This window comes from Physella acuta, unplaced genomic scaffold (assembly GCF_028476545.2).
Source record: "Physella acuta isolate Inbredline_101_S28 unplaced genomic scaffold, ASM2847654v3 ptg000502l, whole genome shotgun sequence".
In the NCBI taxonomy this organism is placed as follows: Eukaryota; Metazoa; Mollusca; class Gastropoda; family Physidae; genus Physella; species Physella acuta.
This window is the reverse complement of record NW_026732021.1, coordinates 615,162-631,618: the sequence shown is the minus strand read 5'-3', so window position 1 is coordinate 631,618 and position 16,457 is coordinate 615,162. Positions and strand designations below refer to the sequence as shown.

General features: G+C 44.2%; 3 protein-coding genes across 3 annotated transcripts; 2 read left to right on the top strand and 1 right to left on the bottom strand.

Moving 5' to 3' along the window:
* The first annotated feature begins 1,423 nt into the window (after positions 1-1,423).
* On the top strand, positions 1,424-5,461 carry LOC131944661 (PAX-interacting protein 1). Its single transcript, XM_059305430.1, has 3 exons — positions 1,424-1,458; positions 2,817-2,972; positions 4,240-5,461. The coding sequence occupies exons 1-3, from the start codon at positions 1,424-1,426 to the stop codon at positions 5,054-5,056; spliced, it is 1,008 nt and encodes a 335-aa protein (XP_059161413.1). The 3' UTR covers positions 5,057-5,461.
* Positions 5,462-7,876: 2,415 nt separating this feature from the next.
* On the top strand, positions 7,877-11,777 carry LOC131944660 (PAX-interacting protein 1-like). Its single transcript, XM_059305429.1, has 3 exons — positions 7,877-7,911; positions 9,527-9,706; positions 10,976-11,777. Exons 1-3 carry the CDS (start codon positions 7,877-7,879, stop codon positions 11,775-11,777), a joined length of 1,017 nt encoding a protein of 338 aa, XP_059161412.1.
* A 1,299-nt stretch (positions 11,778-13,076) lies between these two features.
* On the bottom strand, positions 13,077-15,529 carry LOC131944624 (uncharacterized). Its single transcript, XM_059305326.1, has 2 exons — positions 15,164-15,529; positions 13,077-14,535 (listed from the first exon to the last, which is right to left on the bottom strand). Exon 2 carries the CDS (start codon positions 14,357-14,359, stop codon positions 13,238-13,240), a length of 1,122 nt encoding a protein of 373 aa, XP_059161309.1. The 5' UTR covers positions 14,360-14,535; positions 15,164-15,529; the 3' UTR covers positions 13,077-13,237.
* Positions 15,530-16,457: the final 928 nt, after the last annotated feature.

Genomic DNA, 16,457 nt, shown 5'->3' with positions numbered 1-16,457 from the left:
TTTAAGAATTTAAATATTTTTTACAGTTTATTCTTTATAAAATGGTGATGTAATGTAGCTTTATATATATATATATATATATATATATATATATATATATATATATATATATATATATATATATATATATATATATATCCGTTGCATAGGATCAAGCGAAAGTAAATATTATCAGCCTATCACATTTTAAAAGCATTTTGAAATTAGTAGATCAAGAAGGTGACCTAATCTGAACAGCATCCAGAGTTTATCTGAACCAGATACAAAACTTATCTGACTAAATAACTGACCAAGCAGCTGAGCTTATCTTAACTTGTTACGGAGCTTCTCGGGGACGACGTCGGCCCCCTGTGTAAACACGGCACAGTACGCTAAAGACACGTCCTCGCGATAGCTGCAAGACGTCCTGCTCTGCCACGAGTGGTTGACCCTGTCCAGCCAGGAGGACGAGATGGCCGAGTCTCCCCAGGACCTGGACAGGCCGGAGCGGTAGGCCTGCGACACGGCATCTCGCCACGTGTTGCTGTTGTAGTGGCTGGTCGAGAACGGTTTCCCGGAGAAATCGGTAGACGAGAACCTGTAGCGATCTCGTGGAGGAGACGGGAGTTTGGTCTCTGCAGGAGAGGAACTCAGGTTAAGGTCAGAGCTCTCAAAAGTCTTGATACTTGAATTGTTTGTTTCCGTGGCGACGTCTTGGTATTTGGGGGGAGATCGATACAGCAGCTTAGGTTGATTGGGTGGATCAATTAAACAGACATGAGATTGACTTGGCCGTAGTTTATGAGATGATCGAATGGAAGTCCTGTAATGGCTGGCGGCCTGGTTGTTGGCTGACACGTTCATTAGGTCCCGGCGTCTTTGGCTTCCTGTAAGACGTTCCTTTTTCTTACCCTCCTGGATCGTCGTCCTCTTCCTTGGCGACCTACCCACGGGGTCATGGTGACTGGCCCGCACGACACAGCCAGAGCCGCCTTGGTCGACCCTCGTGGTGCGTCTCAAGCTCCACCTGGACATGTGCATCACGGGCCATCCCGCCTGGTGGCTGAAGTAACATCCGGGCATGTGGGTGGTGTGCCAGCCGGCCAGTGACGTCAGGTGCCACCTGGACATGTGCTCCACCTGCCACTCCTTAGAGTGTGTCAGCTGACAGGCCTTGGTGTTAGTGGCGTGCCACTGGGTGACGGCCGAGCGGTCGCGGCTGATTCTCCAGCCCTCCTTGTAGTTCACGTGATATTTCGCCACCACCGGCGACACGTGGTAGCACGGAGTCCTGCGCCATCTTGAGCCCGCCCCTGTCATGTCATCAAAACATTTGACTGAGGAGTCATTTTTGCCCCTGGAGGTCACGTGATAGCCGTTGCTATCGGTCGTGTCGTAGGGATTTGAACTGGAGACACAGACTCGCGTTGATCTAGCTTGGATCATGTTGAGCAAGGTGCAGGTGGAATCTCACTGCACGTCAGTACACTCTGGGCGGGTCAGTGGCTAGAGAAAGATCTATGAGTCTGTTACTGTCTGCCTGTCTGCAGGGTCAGTGCTATCTGTTACTGTCTGCCTGTCTGTGGGGTCAGTGCTATCTGTTACTGTCTGCCTGTCTGCAGGGTCAGTGCTATCTGTTACTGTCTGCAGGGTCAGTGCTATCTGTTACTGTCTGCAGGGTCAGTGCTATCTGTTACTGTCTGCCTGTCCTGAAGCCTCACTGCCGAGTACCACGTATCATGTGTACCTTGTGTTGTTGTAGCTGTTATACTGTCATCTCACTAAGATTGTCCGTACATGTGTACCTTGTGTTGTTGTAGCCGTTACACTGCTATCTCACTAAGATTGTGTTGTTGTAGCTGTTACACTATCATCTCACTAAGATTGTGTTGTTGTAGTCGATACACTGTCATCTCACTAGATTGTGTTGTTGTAGCTGTTACACTATCATCTCACTAAGATTGTGTTGTTGTAGCCATTACACTGTCATCTCACTAAAATTGTGTTGTTGTAGCCATTACACTGTCATCTCACTAAGATTGTGTTGTTGTAGCCGTTACACTGTCATCTCACTAAGATTGTGTTGCTGTAGCTGTTACACTATCATCTCACTAAGATTGTGTTGTTGTAGCCGTTACACTGTCATCTCACTAAGATTGTGTTGTTGTAGCTGTTACACTATCATCTCACTAAGATTGTGTTGTTGTAGCCGTTACACTGTCATCTCACTAAGATTGTGTTGTTGTAGCTGTTAAAGTGTCATCTCACTAAGATTGTGTTGTTGTAGCTGTTGCACTATCATCTCACTAAGATTGTGTTGTTGTAGCCATTACACTGTCATCTCACTAAGATTGTGTTGTTGTAGCCGTTACACTGTCATCTCACTAAGATTGTGTTGTTGTAGCTGTTATACTGTCATCTCACTAAGATTGTGTTGTTGTAGCTGTTACACTATCATCCCACTAAGATTGTGTTGTTGTAGCCGTTACACTGTCATCTCACTAAGATTGTGTTGTTGTAGCTGTTACACTATCATCTCACTAAGATTGTGTTGTTGTAGCTGTTACACTATCATCTCACTAAGATTGTGTTGTTGTAGCCATTACACTGTCATCTCACTAAGATTGTGTTGTTGTAGCCGTTACACTGTCATCTCACTAAGATTGTGTTGTTGTAGCCGTTACACTGTCATCTCACTAAGATTGTGTTGTTGTAGCCGTTACACTGTCATCTCACTAAGATTGTGTTGTTGTAGCCGTTACACTGTCATCTCACTAAGATTGTCCACACATGTGTACCTTGTGTTGTTGTATCTGTTATACCGTCATCTCACTAAGATTTTTTATACAGGTGGACCGACTAACGGACTCATTGGGGAAGCGGAACGTTCTCGACAACGCTTATTTTGAGGTGGATGAGATCAGGAGGCAATATCTTGCGGATGAGGCAAAGAGGCAGGAAGAGGAAGAAGAACAACTCAAGCATAAAACGTGGTAAGTAACGAGACAACTCAAGCATAAAACGTGGTAGGTAACGAGACAACTCAAGCATAAAACGTGGTGGGTAACGAGACAACAGGTTAAAAAAAAACATTACCATAGTAACCCGGATATTGTTGTACAACTTTCATAGAACTTGATTCTTCTGTCATAGATCGGAAATTGCGAGTGAAATCTCAACCACTTATACCGTACCGATTTCTTTTAAACATCAATTGCGACATGCAGTTTGACAAATTTAAATATCTAATAACTTCTTAAATTAAAGATTGTATTAAGTCCTAGCTTTATCGCGCTATTAAGTAAATTTTATTGGGTTTATTTACATCGCTAATTTTTTTAGCTATGAAATGTGATTCTTTTAAAAGTATTACATTTTTAATGTAATAAAGCTGTTATAAATAAGACTTTTAAATATACACAAAAAAAAGAAAATAACCTTATTTTCTTCAAATATATAACAATTCGCTACTATTTACTTTATAGTAAACGAGCCGTCCCGCGGCGTATCATACGCCGCTATTTAGTTGTTTTATTTTCTACAGTTCAGTAATTCATAGTTTGTGAATTCGACAGAACTAACGCTGCCACTGAAAATATTTGCTTTAAAACACTATCAGTAGCTCGTTAAAGGACGATAACCCCCCACCCCTTTTCCCCAACCCCAACTCCCCCCCCCCCCACCCCGTGTAAGTAAACTCCTCTTAGTTACCTCCCCTAAGTTTAAAATCGTTTCAAACTAAATTATCTGCCCCCAATAGCCGTCACTAAACCCGGCTCTACGAATGAAACATTTAGTGTGAACCACAGCTCACCAGACCATGTAGGGGTGGGGTGGTAGGGAGCGCGCTTACAGCTTGTTTTCTAGCGTCTCCCAGAAGAGAATTATACATATAGATTTAATTTAAAGAAAATCATTTAATTTAATTTTTTTAGTGCATACAACACTATGTTGTTATTATGTAAGTTTTTATTAAATACTTTAAACTACTTACGAATCATTGATCACATAATTAAACAGCTAAACGAAGATTTCTATCGAGTTATTCGAATTAGCGGGTTCTAAACTATAAGCCGCTAGGTAGTGTGTCAGTCAGTTGTATCGGCGACCGGGCTTCGGTACGGTGAGCATACACGGGAACGATGAGATTTTTAACTAGCCGGAACTGGCCTGGACACCGGCTAGTCAGACCGGCTAATTCCCTATAAGCAAGTTTACAGTGAGTACCAGTTTACTTTAAACTCGAACTTTCTGTTTCAGGAATCAAAACCGAGGTACTCACGTGGTTTCCAGTCAATTACGTCATCAACAGCCATTTTTACAACAACGCTCCAGACCTTTCACCTGGGATTTGATCAACAACCAGTCGATGACATTATCATCATCATCTCCGTTTCAACAGCAACTCAGCATACAACAGCCCAGTTTACAACAGCACAGCTTACAACAGCCCTGTTTACAACAGCAACTCGGCTTACAACAGCACAGCCTACAACAGCAACTCAGCTTACAACAGCCCAACTTACAACAACCTAACTTACAACAGCCCGGCTTACAACAGCCCGGCTTACAACAGCCCGGCTTACAACAGCCCGGCTTACAACAGCCCGGCTTACAACAACCTAACTTACAACAGCCCGGCTTACAACAGCCCGGCTTACAACAGCCCAGCTTACAACAGCCCGGCTTACAACAGCCCGGCTTACAACAGCCACAGCGACCAACTCAATATCCCAACCAACTCCAACAACAGGCGCATCCACCGCCCCAATCGGCGCACCCACCCCAGCAGACGGTGCACCCACCCCAGCAGACGGTGCATTCTCTGCCACCCCCGCCAACAAGTCAAAACCAACAAGCAGTTCAACCTAACGCCTGCCGGCTATCCCAACAACAACAAGTGCCACCCAACTTATGTCGGATATCAAAAATGGCGACTGTCCTTCCGCTGCAGCGATGCCCGGATGTGGGTCACGGCTCGGGGCAGCAGATGGAGGCGCACTCTCGTCTGGACAACGACCCGGCCATCATGTCCTACTCGTACAAGGCGGCGGCAGCGGCGGCAGGCAACAAATGACGGCAACCATCAGACTGCGTCTCTCCTTGCCGTCATTTGTATTCGCCTCGATAAGTGTATGGGGATTCGTGGCACGGAACATCACTTCTATGTCGAAGCCGAACCTCGCAACTAAACAGCAACGATCACACATGTTGAAAGCATCGCACACTTCACACTCTTCTACTTGAGCTGTCTTGTCACTTTGTGTCCAACTTGATGTCAGGATATCATCACACAACATCATTCACCAAGCTACGCAGGCCACGACAAATTGTCCACTCGAGTTCTTTCCCTTTTATGTTAAAACTTATTCTTTTGGAAATTTTCTAGACAAATGTATTTGTGTGGGAAGGTTTACATACTTTCAGATGTTAGCACTGGATAGCACCCAAGGATCTATGGTGATGACAATAAAATGTTATACAAGCAACAAGCCGTGTGATGTGTCACAAATGTGGTGTGGTGTTCGGGGGAAGGGGTTTGAGAGATTGTGACAGTATGTGGTTGGGTAAATGGCATTATGGGAAGGTGGTTGTGACAATCTGTGACAGGGGTAAATAGCACTGTGGGGAGTAGTCGGGGTGGTTGTGACAATCTGTGACAGGGGTAAAATAGCACTGTGGGGGGGGGGGGAGTCGGGGTGGTTGTGACAATCTGTGACAGTGGTGAATAGCACTGTGGGGGGGAGGGGTCGCGGTGGTTGTGACAATCTGTGACAGGGGTGAATAGCACTGTTGGAAGGGGTCGAGGAAGTTGTGACAATCTGTGACAGGGGTAAAATAGCACTGTGGGGGGGGGGGGGGGAGTCGGGGTGGTTGTGACAATCTGTGACAGTGGTGAATAGCACTGTGGGGGGGAGGGGTCGCGGTGGTTGTGACAATCTGTGACAGGGGTGAATAGCACTGTTGGAAGGGGTCGAGGAAGTTGTGACAATCTGTGACAGGGGTAAATAGCACTGTGGGGAGGGGTCGGGATAGTTGTGACAATCAGTGACAAGGGTAAATAGCACTGTGGGGGGGGGGGGGTCGAGGTGGTTGTGACAATCTGTGACAGGGGTAAATAGCAATGTGGGGAGGGGTAGGGGTGGTTGTAACGGGTAAACGGCACTCTGGGAAGTTGTCTATATATTCCAAAGTTCGATTACACTTTCAAGCTTTATTAACAACAGAGTTTATTGTTCTAGCGGTTCCGGCCAGGACTTAGCCCCGGCAGAGGTAAAAAGCTTTCACTTAGATTGACAGGTAGCTTTATGGTGGTAGGGGGAGGGATCTATTTTATTCAAATCTCCTTCATGTTGTTGCTGTTTTAAAACGTAACAACAAAAGTAGAAATTAAATACTATAAATTTAAATTAATTTAGATCCTAAAATGCAAAGATGAGAAAAGGCTCATTGCTGAAATTATTAACAAATTTAAGAATTTAAATATTTTTTACAGTTTATTCTTTATAAAATGGTGATGTAATGTAGCTTTATATATATATATATATATATATATATATATATATATATATATATATATATATATATATATATATATATATATATATATATCCGTTGCATAGGATCAAGCGAAAGTAAATATTATCAGCCTATCACATTTTAAAAGCATTTTGAAATTAGTAGATCAAGAAGGTGACCTAATCTGAACAGCATCCAGAGTTTATCTGAACCAGATACAAAACTTATCTGACTAAATAACTGACCAAGCAGCTGAGCTTATCTTAACTTGTTACGGAGCTTCTCGGGGACGACGTCGGCCCCCTGTGTAAACACGGCACAGTACGCTAAAGACACGTCCTCGCGATAGCTGCAAGACGTCCTGCTCTGCCACGAGTGGTTGACCCTGTCCAGCCAGGAGGACGAGATGGCCGAGTCTCCCCAGGACCTGGACAGGCCGGAGCGGTAGGCCTGCGACACGGCATCTCGCCACGTGTTGCTGTTGTAGTGGCTGGTCGAGAACGGTTTCCCGGAGAAATCGGTAGACGAGAACCTGTAGCGATCTCGTGGAGGAGACGGGAGTTTGGTCTCTGCAGGAGAGGAACTCAGGTTAAGGTCAGAGCTCTCAAAAGTCTTGATACTTGAATTGTTTGTTTCCGTGGCGACGTCTTGGTATTTGGGGGGAGATCGATACAGCAGCTTAGGTTGATTGGGTGGATCAATTAAACAGACATGAGATTGACTTGGCCGTAGTTTATGAGATGATCGAATGGAAGTCCTGTAATGGCTGGCGGCCTGGTTGTTGGCTGACACGTTCATTAGGTCCCGGCGTCTTTGGCTTCCTGTAAGACGTTCCTTTTTCTTACCCTCCTGGATCGTCGTCCTCTTCCTTGGCGACCTACCCACGGGGTCATGGTGACTGGCCCGCACGACACAGCCAGAGCCGCCTTGGTCGACCCTCGTGGTGCGTCTCAAGCTCCACCTGGACATGTGCATCACGGGCCATCCCGCCTGGTGGCTGAAGTAACATCCGGGCATGTGGGTGGTGTGCCAGCCGGCCAGTGACGTCAGGTGCCACCTGGACATGTGCTCCACCTGCCACTCCTTAGAGTGTGTCAGCTGACAGGCCTTGGTGTTAGTGGCGTGCCACTGGGTGACGGCCGAGCGGTCGCGGCTGATTCTCCAGCCCTCCTTGTAGTTCACGTGATATTTCGCCACCACCGGCGACACGTGGTAGCACGGAGTCCTGCGCCATCTTGAGCCCGCCCCTGTCATGTCATCAAAACATTTGACTGAGGAGTCATTTTTGCCCCTGGAGGTCACGTGATAGCCGTTGCTATCGGTCGTGTCGTAGAGATTTGAACTGGAGACACAGACTCGCGTTGATCTAGCTTGGATCATGTTGAGCAAGGTGCAGGTGGAATCTCACTGCACGTCAGTACACTCTGGGCGGGTCAGTGGCTAGAGAAAGATCTATGAGTCTGTTACTGTCTGCCTGTCTGCAGGGTCAGTGCTATCTGTTACTGTCTGCCTGTCTGTGGGGTCAGTGCTATCTGTTACTGTCTGCAGGGTCAGTGCTATCTGTTACTGTCTGCCTGTCTGCAGGGTCAGTGCTATCTGTTACTGTCTGCCTGTCTGCAGGGTCAGTGCTATCTGTTACTGTCTGCCTGTCCTGAAGCCTCACTGCCGAGTACCACGTATCATGTGTACCTTGTGTTGTTGTAGCTGTTATACTGTCATCTCACTAAGATTGTCCGTACATGTGTACCTTGTGTTGTTGTAGCCGTTACACTGCTATCTCACTAAGATTGTGTTGTTGTAGCTGTTACACTATCATCTCACTAAGATTGTGTTGTTGTAGTCGATACACTGTCATCTCACTAGATTGTGTTGTTGTAGCTGTTACACTATCATCTCACTAAGATTGTGTTGTTGTAGCCATTACACTGTCATCTCACTAAAATTGTGTTGTTGTAGCCATTACACTGTCATCTCACTAAGATTGTGTTGTTGTAGCCGTTACACTGTCATCTCACTAAGATTGTGTTGCTGTAGCTGTTACACTATCATCTCACTAAGATTGTGTTGTTGTAGCCGTTACACTGTCATCTCACTAAGATTGTGTTGTTGTAGCTGTTAAAGTGTCATCTCACTAAGATTGTGTTGTTGTAGTCGTTACACTGTCATCTCACTAAGATTGTGTTGTTGTAGCCGTTACACTGCCATCTCACTAAGATTGTGTTGTTGTAGCCGTTACACTGTCATCTCACTAAGATTGTGTTGTTGTAGCTGTTACACTATCATCTCACTAAGATTGTGTTGTTGTAGCCGTTACACTGTCATCTCACTAAGATTGTGTTGTTGTAGCTGTTACACTATCATCTCACTAAGATTGTGTTGTTGTAGCCGTTACACTGTCATCTCACTAAGATTGTGTTGTTGTAGCTGTTAAAGTGTCATCTCACTAAGATTGTGTTGTTGTAGCTGTTGCACTATCATCTCACTAAGATTGTGTTGTTGTAGCCATTACACTGTCATCTCACTAAGATTGTGTTGTTGTAGCCGTTACACTGTCATCTCACTAAGATTGTGTTGTTGTAGCTGTTATACTGTCATCTCACTAAGATTGTGTTGTTGTAGCTGTTACACTATCATCCCACTAAGATTGTGTTGTTGTAGCCGTTACACTGTCATCTCACTAAGATTGTGTTGTTGTAGCTGTTACACTATCATCTCACTAAGATTGTGTTGTTGTAGCTGTTACACTATCATCCCACTAAGATTGTGTTGTTGTAGCCATTACACTGTCATCTCACTAAGATTGTGTTGTTGTAGCAGTTACACTGTCATCTCACTAAGATTGTGTTGTTGTAGCCGTTACACTGTCATCTCACTAAGATTGTGTTGTTGTAGCCGTTACACTGTCATCTCACTAAGATTGTGTTGTTGTAGCCGTTACACTGTCATCTCACTAAGATTGTGTTGTTGTAGCCGTTACACTGTCATCTCACTAAGATTGTCCACACATGTGTACCTTGTGTTGTTGTAGCTGTTATACCGTCATCTCACTAAGATTTTTTATACAGGTGGACCGACTAACGGACTCATTGGGGAAGCGGAACGTTCTCGACAACGCTTATTTTGAGGTGGATGAGATCAGGAGGCAATATCTTGCGGATGAGGCAAAGAGGCAGGAAGAGGAAGAAGAACAACTCAAGCATAAAACGTGGTAAGTAACGAGACAACTCAAGCATAAAACGTGGTAGGTAACGAGACAACTCAAGCATAAAACGTGGTGGGTAACGAGACAACAGGTTAAAAAAAACATTACCATAGTAACCCGGATATTGTTGTACAACTTTCATAGAACTTGATTCTTCTGTCATAGATCGGAAATTGCGAGTGAAATCTCAACCACTTATACCGTACCGATTTCTTTTAAACATCAATTGCGACATGCAGTTTGACAAATTTAAATATCTAATAACTTCTTAAATTAAAGATTGTATTAAGTCCTAGCTTTATCGCGCTATTAAGTAAATTTTATTGGGTTTATTTACATCGCTAATTTTTTTAGCTATGAAATGTGATTCTTTTAAAAGTATTACATTTTTAATGTAATAAAGCTGTTATAAATAAGACTTTTAAATATACACAAAAAAAAAGAAAATAACCTTATTTTCTTCAAATATATAACAATTCGCTACTATTTACTTTATAGTAAACGAGCCGTCCCGCGGCGTATCATACGCCGCTATTTAGTTGTTTTATTTTCTACAGTTCAGTAATTCATAGTTTGTGAATTCGACAGAACTAACGCTGCCACTGAAAATATTTGCTTTAAAACACTATCAGTAGCTCGTTAAAGGACGATAACCCCCCACCCCTTTTCCCCAACCCCAACTCCCCCCCCCCCCCCACCCCGTGTAAGTAAACTCCTCTTAGTTACCTCCCCTAAGTTTAAAATCGTTTCAAACTAAATTATCTGCCCCCAATAGCCGTCACTAAACCCGGCTCTACGAATGAAACATTTAGTGTGAACCACAGCTCACCAGACCATGTAGGGGTGGGGTGGTAGGGAGCGCGCTTACAGCTTGTTTTCTAGCGTCTCCCAGAAGAGAATTATACATATAGATTTAATTTAAAGAAAATCATTTAATTTAATTTTTTTAGTGCATACAACACTATGTTGTTATTATGTAAGTTTTTATTAAATACTTTAAACTACTTACGAATCATTGATCACATAATTAAACAGCTAAACGAAGATTTCTATCGAGTTATTCGAATTAGCGGGTTCTAAACTATAAGCCGCTAGGTAGTGTGTCAGTCAGTTGTATCGGCGACCGGGCTTCGGTACGGTGAGCATACACGGGAACGATGAGATTTTTAACTAGCCGGAACTGGCCTGGACACCGGCTAGTCAGACCGGCTAATTCCCTATAAGCAAGTTTACAGTGAGTACCAGTTTACTTTAAACTCGAACTTTCTGTTTCAGGAATCAAAACCGAGGTACTCACGTGGTTTCCAGTCAATTACGTCATCAACAGCCATTTTTACAACAACGCTCCAGACCTTTCACCTGGGATTTGATCAACAACCAGTCGATGACATTATCATCATCATCTCCGTTTCAACAGCAACTCAGCATACAACAGCCCAGTTTACAACAGCACAGCTTACAACAGCCCTGTTTACAACAGCAACTCGGCTTACAACAGCACAGCCTACAACAGCAACTCAGCTTACAACAGCCCAACTTACAACAACCTAACTTACAACAGCCCGGCTTACAACAGCCCGGCTTACAACAGCCCGGCTTACAACAGCCCGGCTTACAACAACCTAACTTACAACAGCCCGGCTTACAACAGCCCGGCTTACAACAGCCCATCTTACAACAGCCCGGCTTACAACAGCCCGGCTTACAACAGCCACAGCGACCAACTCAATATCCCAACCAACTCCAACAACAGGCGCATCCACCGCCCCAATCGGCGCACCCACCCCAGCAGACGGTGCACCCACCCCAGCAGACGGTGCATTCTCTGCCACCCCCGCCAACAAGTCAAAACCAACAAGCAGTTCAACCTAACGCCTGCCGGCTATCCCAACAACAACAAGTGCCACCCAACTTATGTCGGATATCAAAAATGGCGACTGTCCTTCCGCTGCAGCGATGCCCGGATGTGGGTCACGGCTCGGGGCAGCAGATGGAGGCGCACTCTCGTCTGGACAACGACCCGGCCATCATGTCCTACTCGTACAAGGCGGCGGCAGCGGCGGCAGGCAACAAATGACGGCAACCATCAGACTGCGTCTCTCCTTGCCGTCATTTGTATTCGCCTCGATAAGTGTAAGGGATTCGTGGCACCGAACATCACTTCTATGTCGAAGCCGAACCTCGCAACTAAACAGCAACGATCACACATGTTGAAAGCATCGCACACTTCACACTCTTCTACTTGAGCTGTCTTGTCACTTTGTGTCCAACTTGATGTCAGGATATCATCACACAACATCATTCACCAAGCAAAGCAGGCCACGACAAATTGTCCACTCGAGTTCTTTCCCTTTTATGTTAAAACTTATTCTTTTGGAAATTTTCTAGACAAATGTATTTGTGTGGGAAGGTTTACATACTTTCAGATGTTAGCACTGGATAGCACCCAAGGATCTATGGTGATGACAATAAAATGTTATACAAGCAACAAGCCGTGTGATGTGTCACAAATGTGGTGTCGTGTTCGGGGGAGGGATTTGAGAGATTGTGACAGTATGTGGTTGGGTAAATGGCATTATGGGAAGGTGGTTGTGACAATCTGTGACAGGGGTAAATAGCACAGTGGGGAGTAGTCGGGGTGGTTGTGACAATCTGTGACAGGGGTAAAATAGCACTGTGGGGGGGGGGAGTCGGGTGGTTGTGACAATCTGTGACAGTGGTGAATAGCACTGTGGGGGGGAGGGGTCGCGGTGGTTGTGACAATCTGTGACAGGGGTGAATAGCACTGTTGGAAGGGGTCGAGGAAGTTGTGACAATCTGTGACAGGGGTAAATAGCACTGTGGGGGGGGGGGGGAGTCGAGGTGGTTGTGACAATCTGTGACAGGGGTAAATAGCACTGTGGGGAGGGGTCGGGGTGGTTGTAACGGGTAAACGGCACTCTGGGAAGTTGTCTATATATTCCAAAGTTCGATTACACTTTCAAGCTTTATTAACAACAGAGTTTATTGTTCTAGCGGTTCCGGCCAGGACTTAGCCCCGGCAGAGGTAAAAAGCTTTCTCTTAGATTGACAGTTAGCTTTATGGTGGTAGGGGGAGGGATCTATTTTATTCAAATCTCCTTCATGTTGTTGCTGTTTTAAAACGTAAAAACAAAAGTAGAAATTAAATACTATAAATTTAAATTAATTTAGATCCTAAAATGCAAAGATGAGAAAAGGCTCATTGCTGAAATTATTAACAAATTTAAGAATATAAATATTTTTTACAGTTTATTCTTTATAAAATGGTGATGTAATGTAGCTTATATATATATATATATATATATATATATATATATATATATATATATATATATATATATATATATATATCCGTTGCATAGGATCAAGCGAAAGTAAATATTATCAGCCTATCACATTTTAAAAGCATTTTGAAATTAGTAGATCAAGAAGACGACCTAATCTGAACAGCATCCAAAGTTTATCTGAACTAGATACGGAGCTTATCTGACTAAATGACTGACCGAGAAGCTGAGCTTATCTTAACTTCATACGGAGCTTCTCGGGGACGACGTCGGCCCCCTGTGTAAACACGGCACAGTACGCTAACGACACGTCCTCGCGATAGCTGCACGACGTCCTGCTCTGCCACGAGTGGTTGACCCTGTCCAGCCAGGAGGACGAGATGGCCGAGTCTCCCCAGGACCTGGACAGGCCGGAGCGGTAGGCCTGCGACACGGCATCTCGCCACGTGTTGCTGTTGTAGTGGCTGCTCGAGAACGGTTTCCCGGAGAACTCGGAAGACGAGAACCTGTAGCGATCTCGTGGAGGAGACGGGAGTTTGGTTTCTGCAGGGGAGGAACTCAGGTTAAGGTCAGAGCTCTCAAAAGTCTTGATACTTGAATTGTTTGTTTCCGTGGCGACGTCTTGGTATTTGGGGGGAGATCGATACAGCAGCTGAGGTTGATTGGGTGGATCGATTAAACAGACATGAGATTGACTTGGCCGTAGTTTATGAGATGATCGAATGGAAGTCCTGTAATGGCTGGCGGCCTGGTTGTTGGCTGACGTGTTCATTAGGTCCCGGCGTCTCTGGCTTCCTGTAAGACGTTCCCTTTTCTTACCCTCCTGGATCGTCGGTCTCTTCCTTCGCGACCTACCCCCGGGGTCATGGCGACTGGCCCGCACAACACAGCCAGAGCCGCCTTGGTCGACCCTCGTGGTGCGTTTCAAGCTCCACCGGGACATGTGCATCACGGGCCATCCCGTCTGGTGGCTGAAGTAACATCCGGGCATGTGGGTGGTGTGCCAGCCGGCCAGTGACGTCAGGTGCCACCTGGACATGTGCTCCACCTGCCATTCCTTAGAGTGTGTCAGCTGACAGGCCTTGGTGTTAGTGGCGTGCCACTGGGTGACGGCCGAGCGGTCGCGGCTGATTCTCCAGCCTTCCTTGTAGTTCACGTGATATTTCGCCACCACCGGCGACACGTGGTAGCACGGAGTCCTGCGCCATCTTGAGCCCGCCCCTGTCATGTCATCAAAACATTTGACTGAGGAGTCATTTTTGCCCCTGGAGGTCACGTGATAGCCGTTGCTATCGGTCGTGTCGTAGAGATTTGAGCTGGAGACACAGACTCGCGTTGATCTAGCTTGGATCATGTTGAGCACGGTGCAGGTGGAATCTCACAGCACGTCAGTACACTCTGGGCGGGTCAGTGGCTAGAGAAAGATCTTTAATCCGTCCTGCAGGGTAAATAGTCCATTTCTTTCTAGCCAGTTGCTTGCTTTAGTTGCTCTTCTTCAACCTGAGTTCTCAAACACTGCACTTGTCAAAGCTGAAAAAGATTGAAGGCTTTTGTATTCACTCTTTAACAACTGTAGGGACTGTTGTTTCTAATTAGGAGACCTTGCAGACGGCTGGTGCTTAGTTGTCGGTGTCTCGTGCATTGTGTGTGTGTGGGGGGGGGGGGGGGCTGTTTGTCAGCAAGTTATAACGTGTGGGGAGAGGGGGGGGGGGGGGCTAGTATGAGTTTTAGCGTGCCTTGGGCTGTCAGTTTAAGACAGTCCGTAGCACGGATGGCTAGGAATCAGGAAAAAATTATAGGCACCAAATGCTTTCATTGAATGATACGTGTCATTTTGGGGGCATCAACGAGGTTAACCGCACTAGTCCAACAAATAACCTAGCTACGCCACTGGTTTAACACTGTTGCTCTTCATACCACACCCCAAATGCAACAAAATTAAGTTTGAAAAAGGTACTTTACACTCTTAAATTATGTATAGGATTTATTGTGCTTGTCTAGCTAAACAAATATTTAGCTATAGCTAATTAATGAGTAATTAATTAATTTTCTTGTAAACATCAAAGTACTAGTTATTCACCTGACTTCTACTCTAGCAATAAAACACTGGCCACTAACCACTATTTTCGAATACGTTTTCGTCGATAACGATACTTACCTTAATCTCTTTCGCTTAAAGTATCGTTGCTTGCGAAAATCAGTAGTTAGCTTTTTGGGTCTAAATACTATTACTAACCTATGCTAAAATAATTTGATTAGAGTTTAGAATGAGATGGTACTAGCGGTATTTTCAGTATTTAATTTTAGATTCGGTAATTAATAGATCTATATAATAACAGTTCGATGCTGCAATACAGTAAGTCTAGTTAAAACTACTTGATTCTGGTATACTACATCTAGCTGGATATGTTTTTGGTAAGGAAACTACTGGTTGGCGCCGAGGTTTCTAGAAGGTTTACGGCTACATGATGTTTATTGTTTTAAAAACAAGGAAGTTATTGCTTGTCTGGATCAGCCATTTTTTAAAAAGAGAGTTGCGGAAATTTACATGACGTCACTTCCTGTGAGTTTCTAGTACCCAAAGTTTTTAAAATGCAATTTATTTTCAGATTTTTATTTTTATTATTACTTTCTCGTATATACGAAGTATAGAGAAAGTATTGTAATCGTGCACAAAAATCACTTGAAATTTTAACAATTTTCACCGTACTACACCTCAGTCCTTCATCACATCCGAAGTATAGAGGACTTATTTTAATCGGGCAAAAATTATCAATCCAGATTTATCAAAATTAAGAGGTTTTGATGCCTAATCCAGTCTGAAAAACTGGGCTTTGCAATTCTGTCCGTATGTCTGTGTGTGTGTGTGTCTGTCCGTGTGTAAACACGATAACTTGAGTACCGTTACAGCTAGGTTGATGAAATTTCATATATAAGTATTTTATCAAAATCGTAGATCCGTATCAACTTTTGAGCGATTTCCGATAACCGGAAGTTGTACTTTTTCTACTTTGAATTTTTCAAAAGCCTATAACTTGAGTACTATTTCAGATAGATAAATGAAATTTCACATGTAAGTATAAGATCTAATTCTCTACCTTCTGTCAAATTTTGAGTAATTTCCGTTGCCCGGAAGTACTAATTTACGCTACTTCCGATTTCTCAAAAAACTAATGTAAATTTTTAAAGTACTAATAATATTGCGCACTATTATGCACTTTTTTATTTGGCGTTCACTTGGTGTGCAATCTTTTTTCTACGAGATTTTATTCTATTTTTAAAACTTTAAGTATTTAAAATGGATTAAAAATCATGTCTATAGCCCGAGTTCCCATCCCCTGTTATTTTATATAAGAATATTCGAGAAAGTTTAGGGGAGATCACTCCCGGTTTATTTTTATTTTGGATGCAGCAGTGAATTTGTTAGAGAGGTTATTTTTAAAATTAGAGTG

Bases quoted from the DNA above. Each gene is read 5' to 3' on its own strand.
- LOC131944661 (XM_059305430.1), top strand. From the start codon at position 1,424: ATGTTGAGCAAGGTGCAGGTGGAATCTCACTGCAC. The intron at 1,459-2,816 runs GTCAGTACACTC...CATCTCACTAAG, and splicing joins CAGGTGGAATCTCACTGCAC to ATTTTTTATACAGGTGGACC. The intron at 2,973-4,239 runs GTAAGTAACGAG...TTTCTGTTTCAG, and splicing joins CAACTCAAGCATAAAACGTG to GAATCAAAACCGAGGTACTC.
- LOC131944660 (XM_059305429.1), top strand. From the start codon at position 7,877: ATGTTGAGCAAGGTGCAGGTGGAATCTCACTGCAC. The intron at 7,912-9,526 runs GTCAGTACACTC...GTGTTGTTGTAG, and splicing joins CAGGTGGAATCTCACTGCAC to CTGTTATACCGTCATCTCAC. The intron at 9,707-10,975 runs GTAAGTAACGAG...TTTCTGTTTCAG, and splicing joins CAACTCAAGCATAAAACGTG to GAATCAAAACCGAGGTACTC.
- LOC131944624 (XM_059305326.1), bottom strand. From the start codon at position 14,359: ATGATCCAAGCTAGATCAACGCGAGTCTGTGTCTCCAGCTCAAATCTC.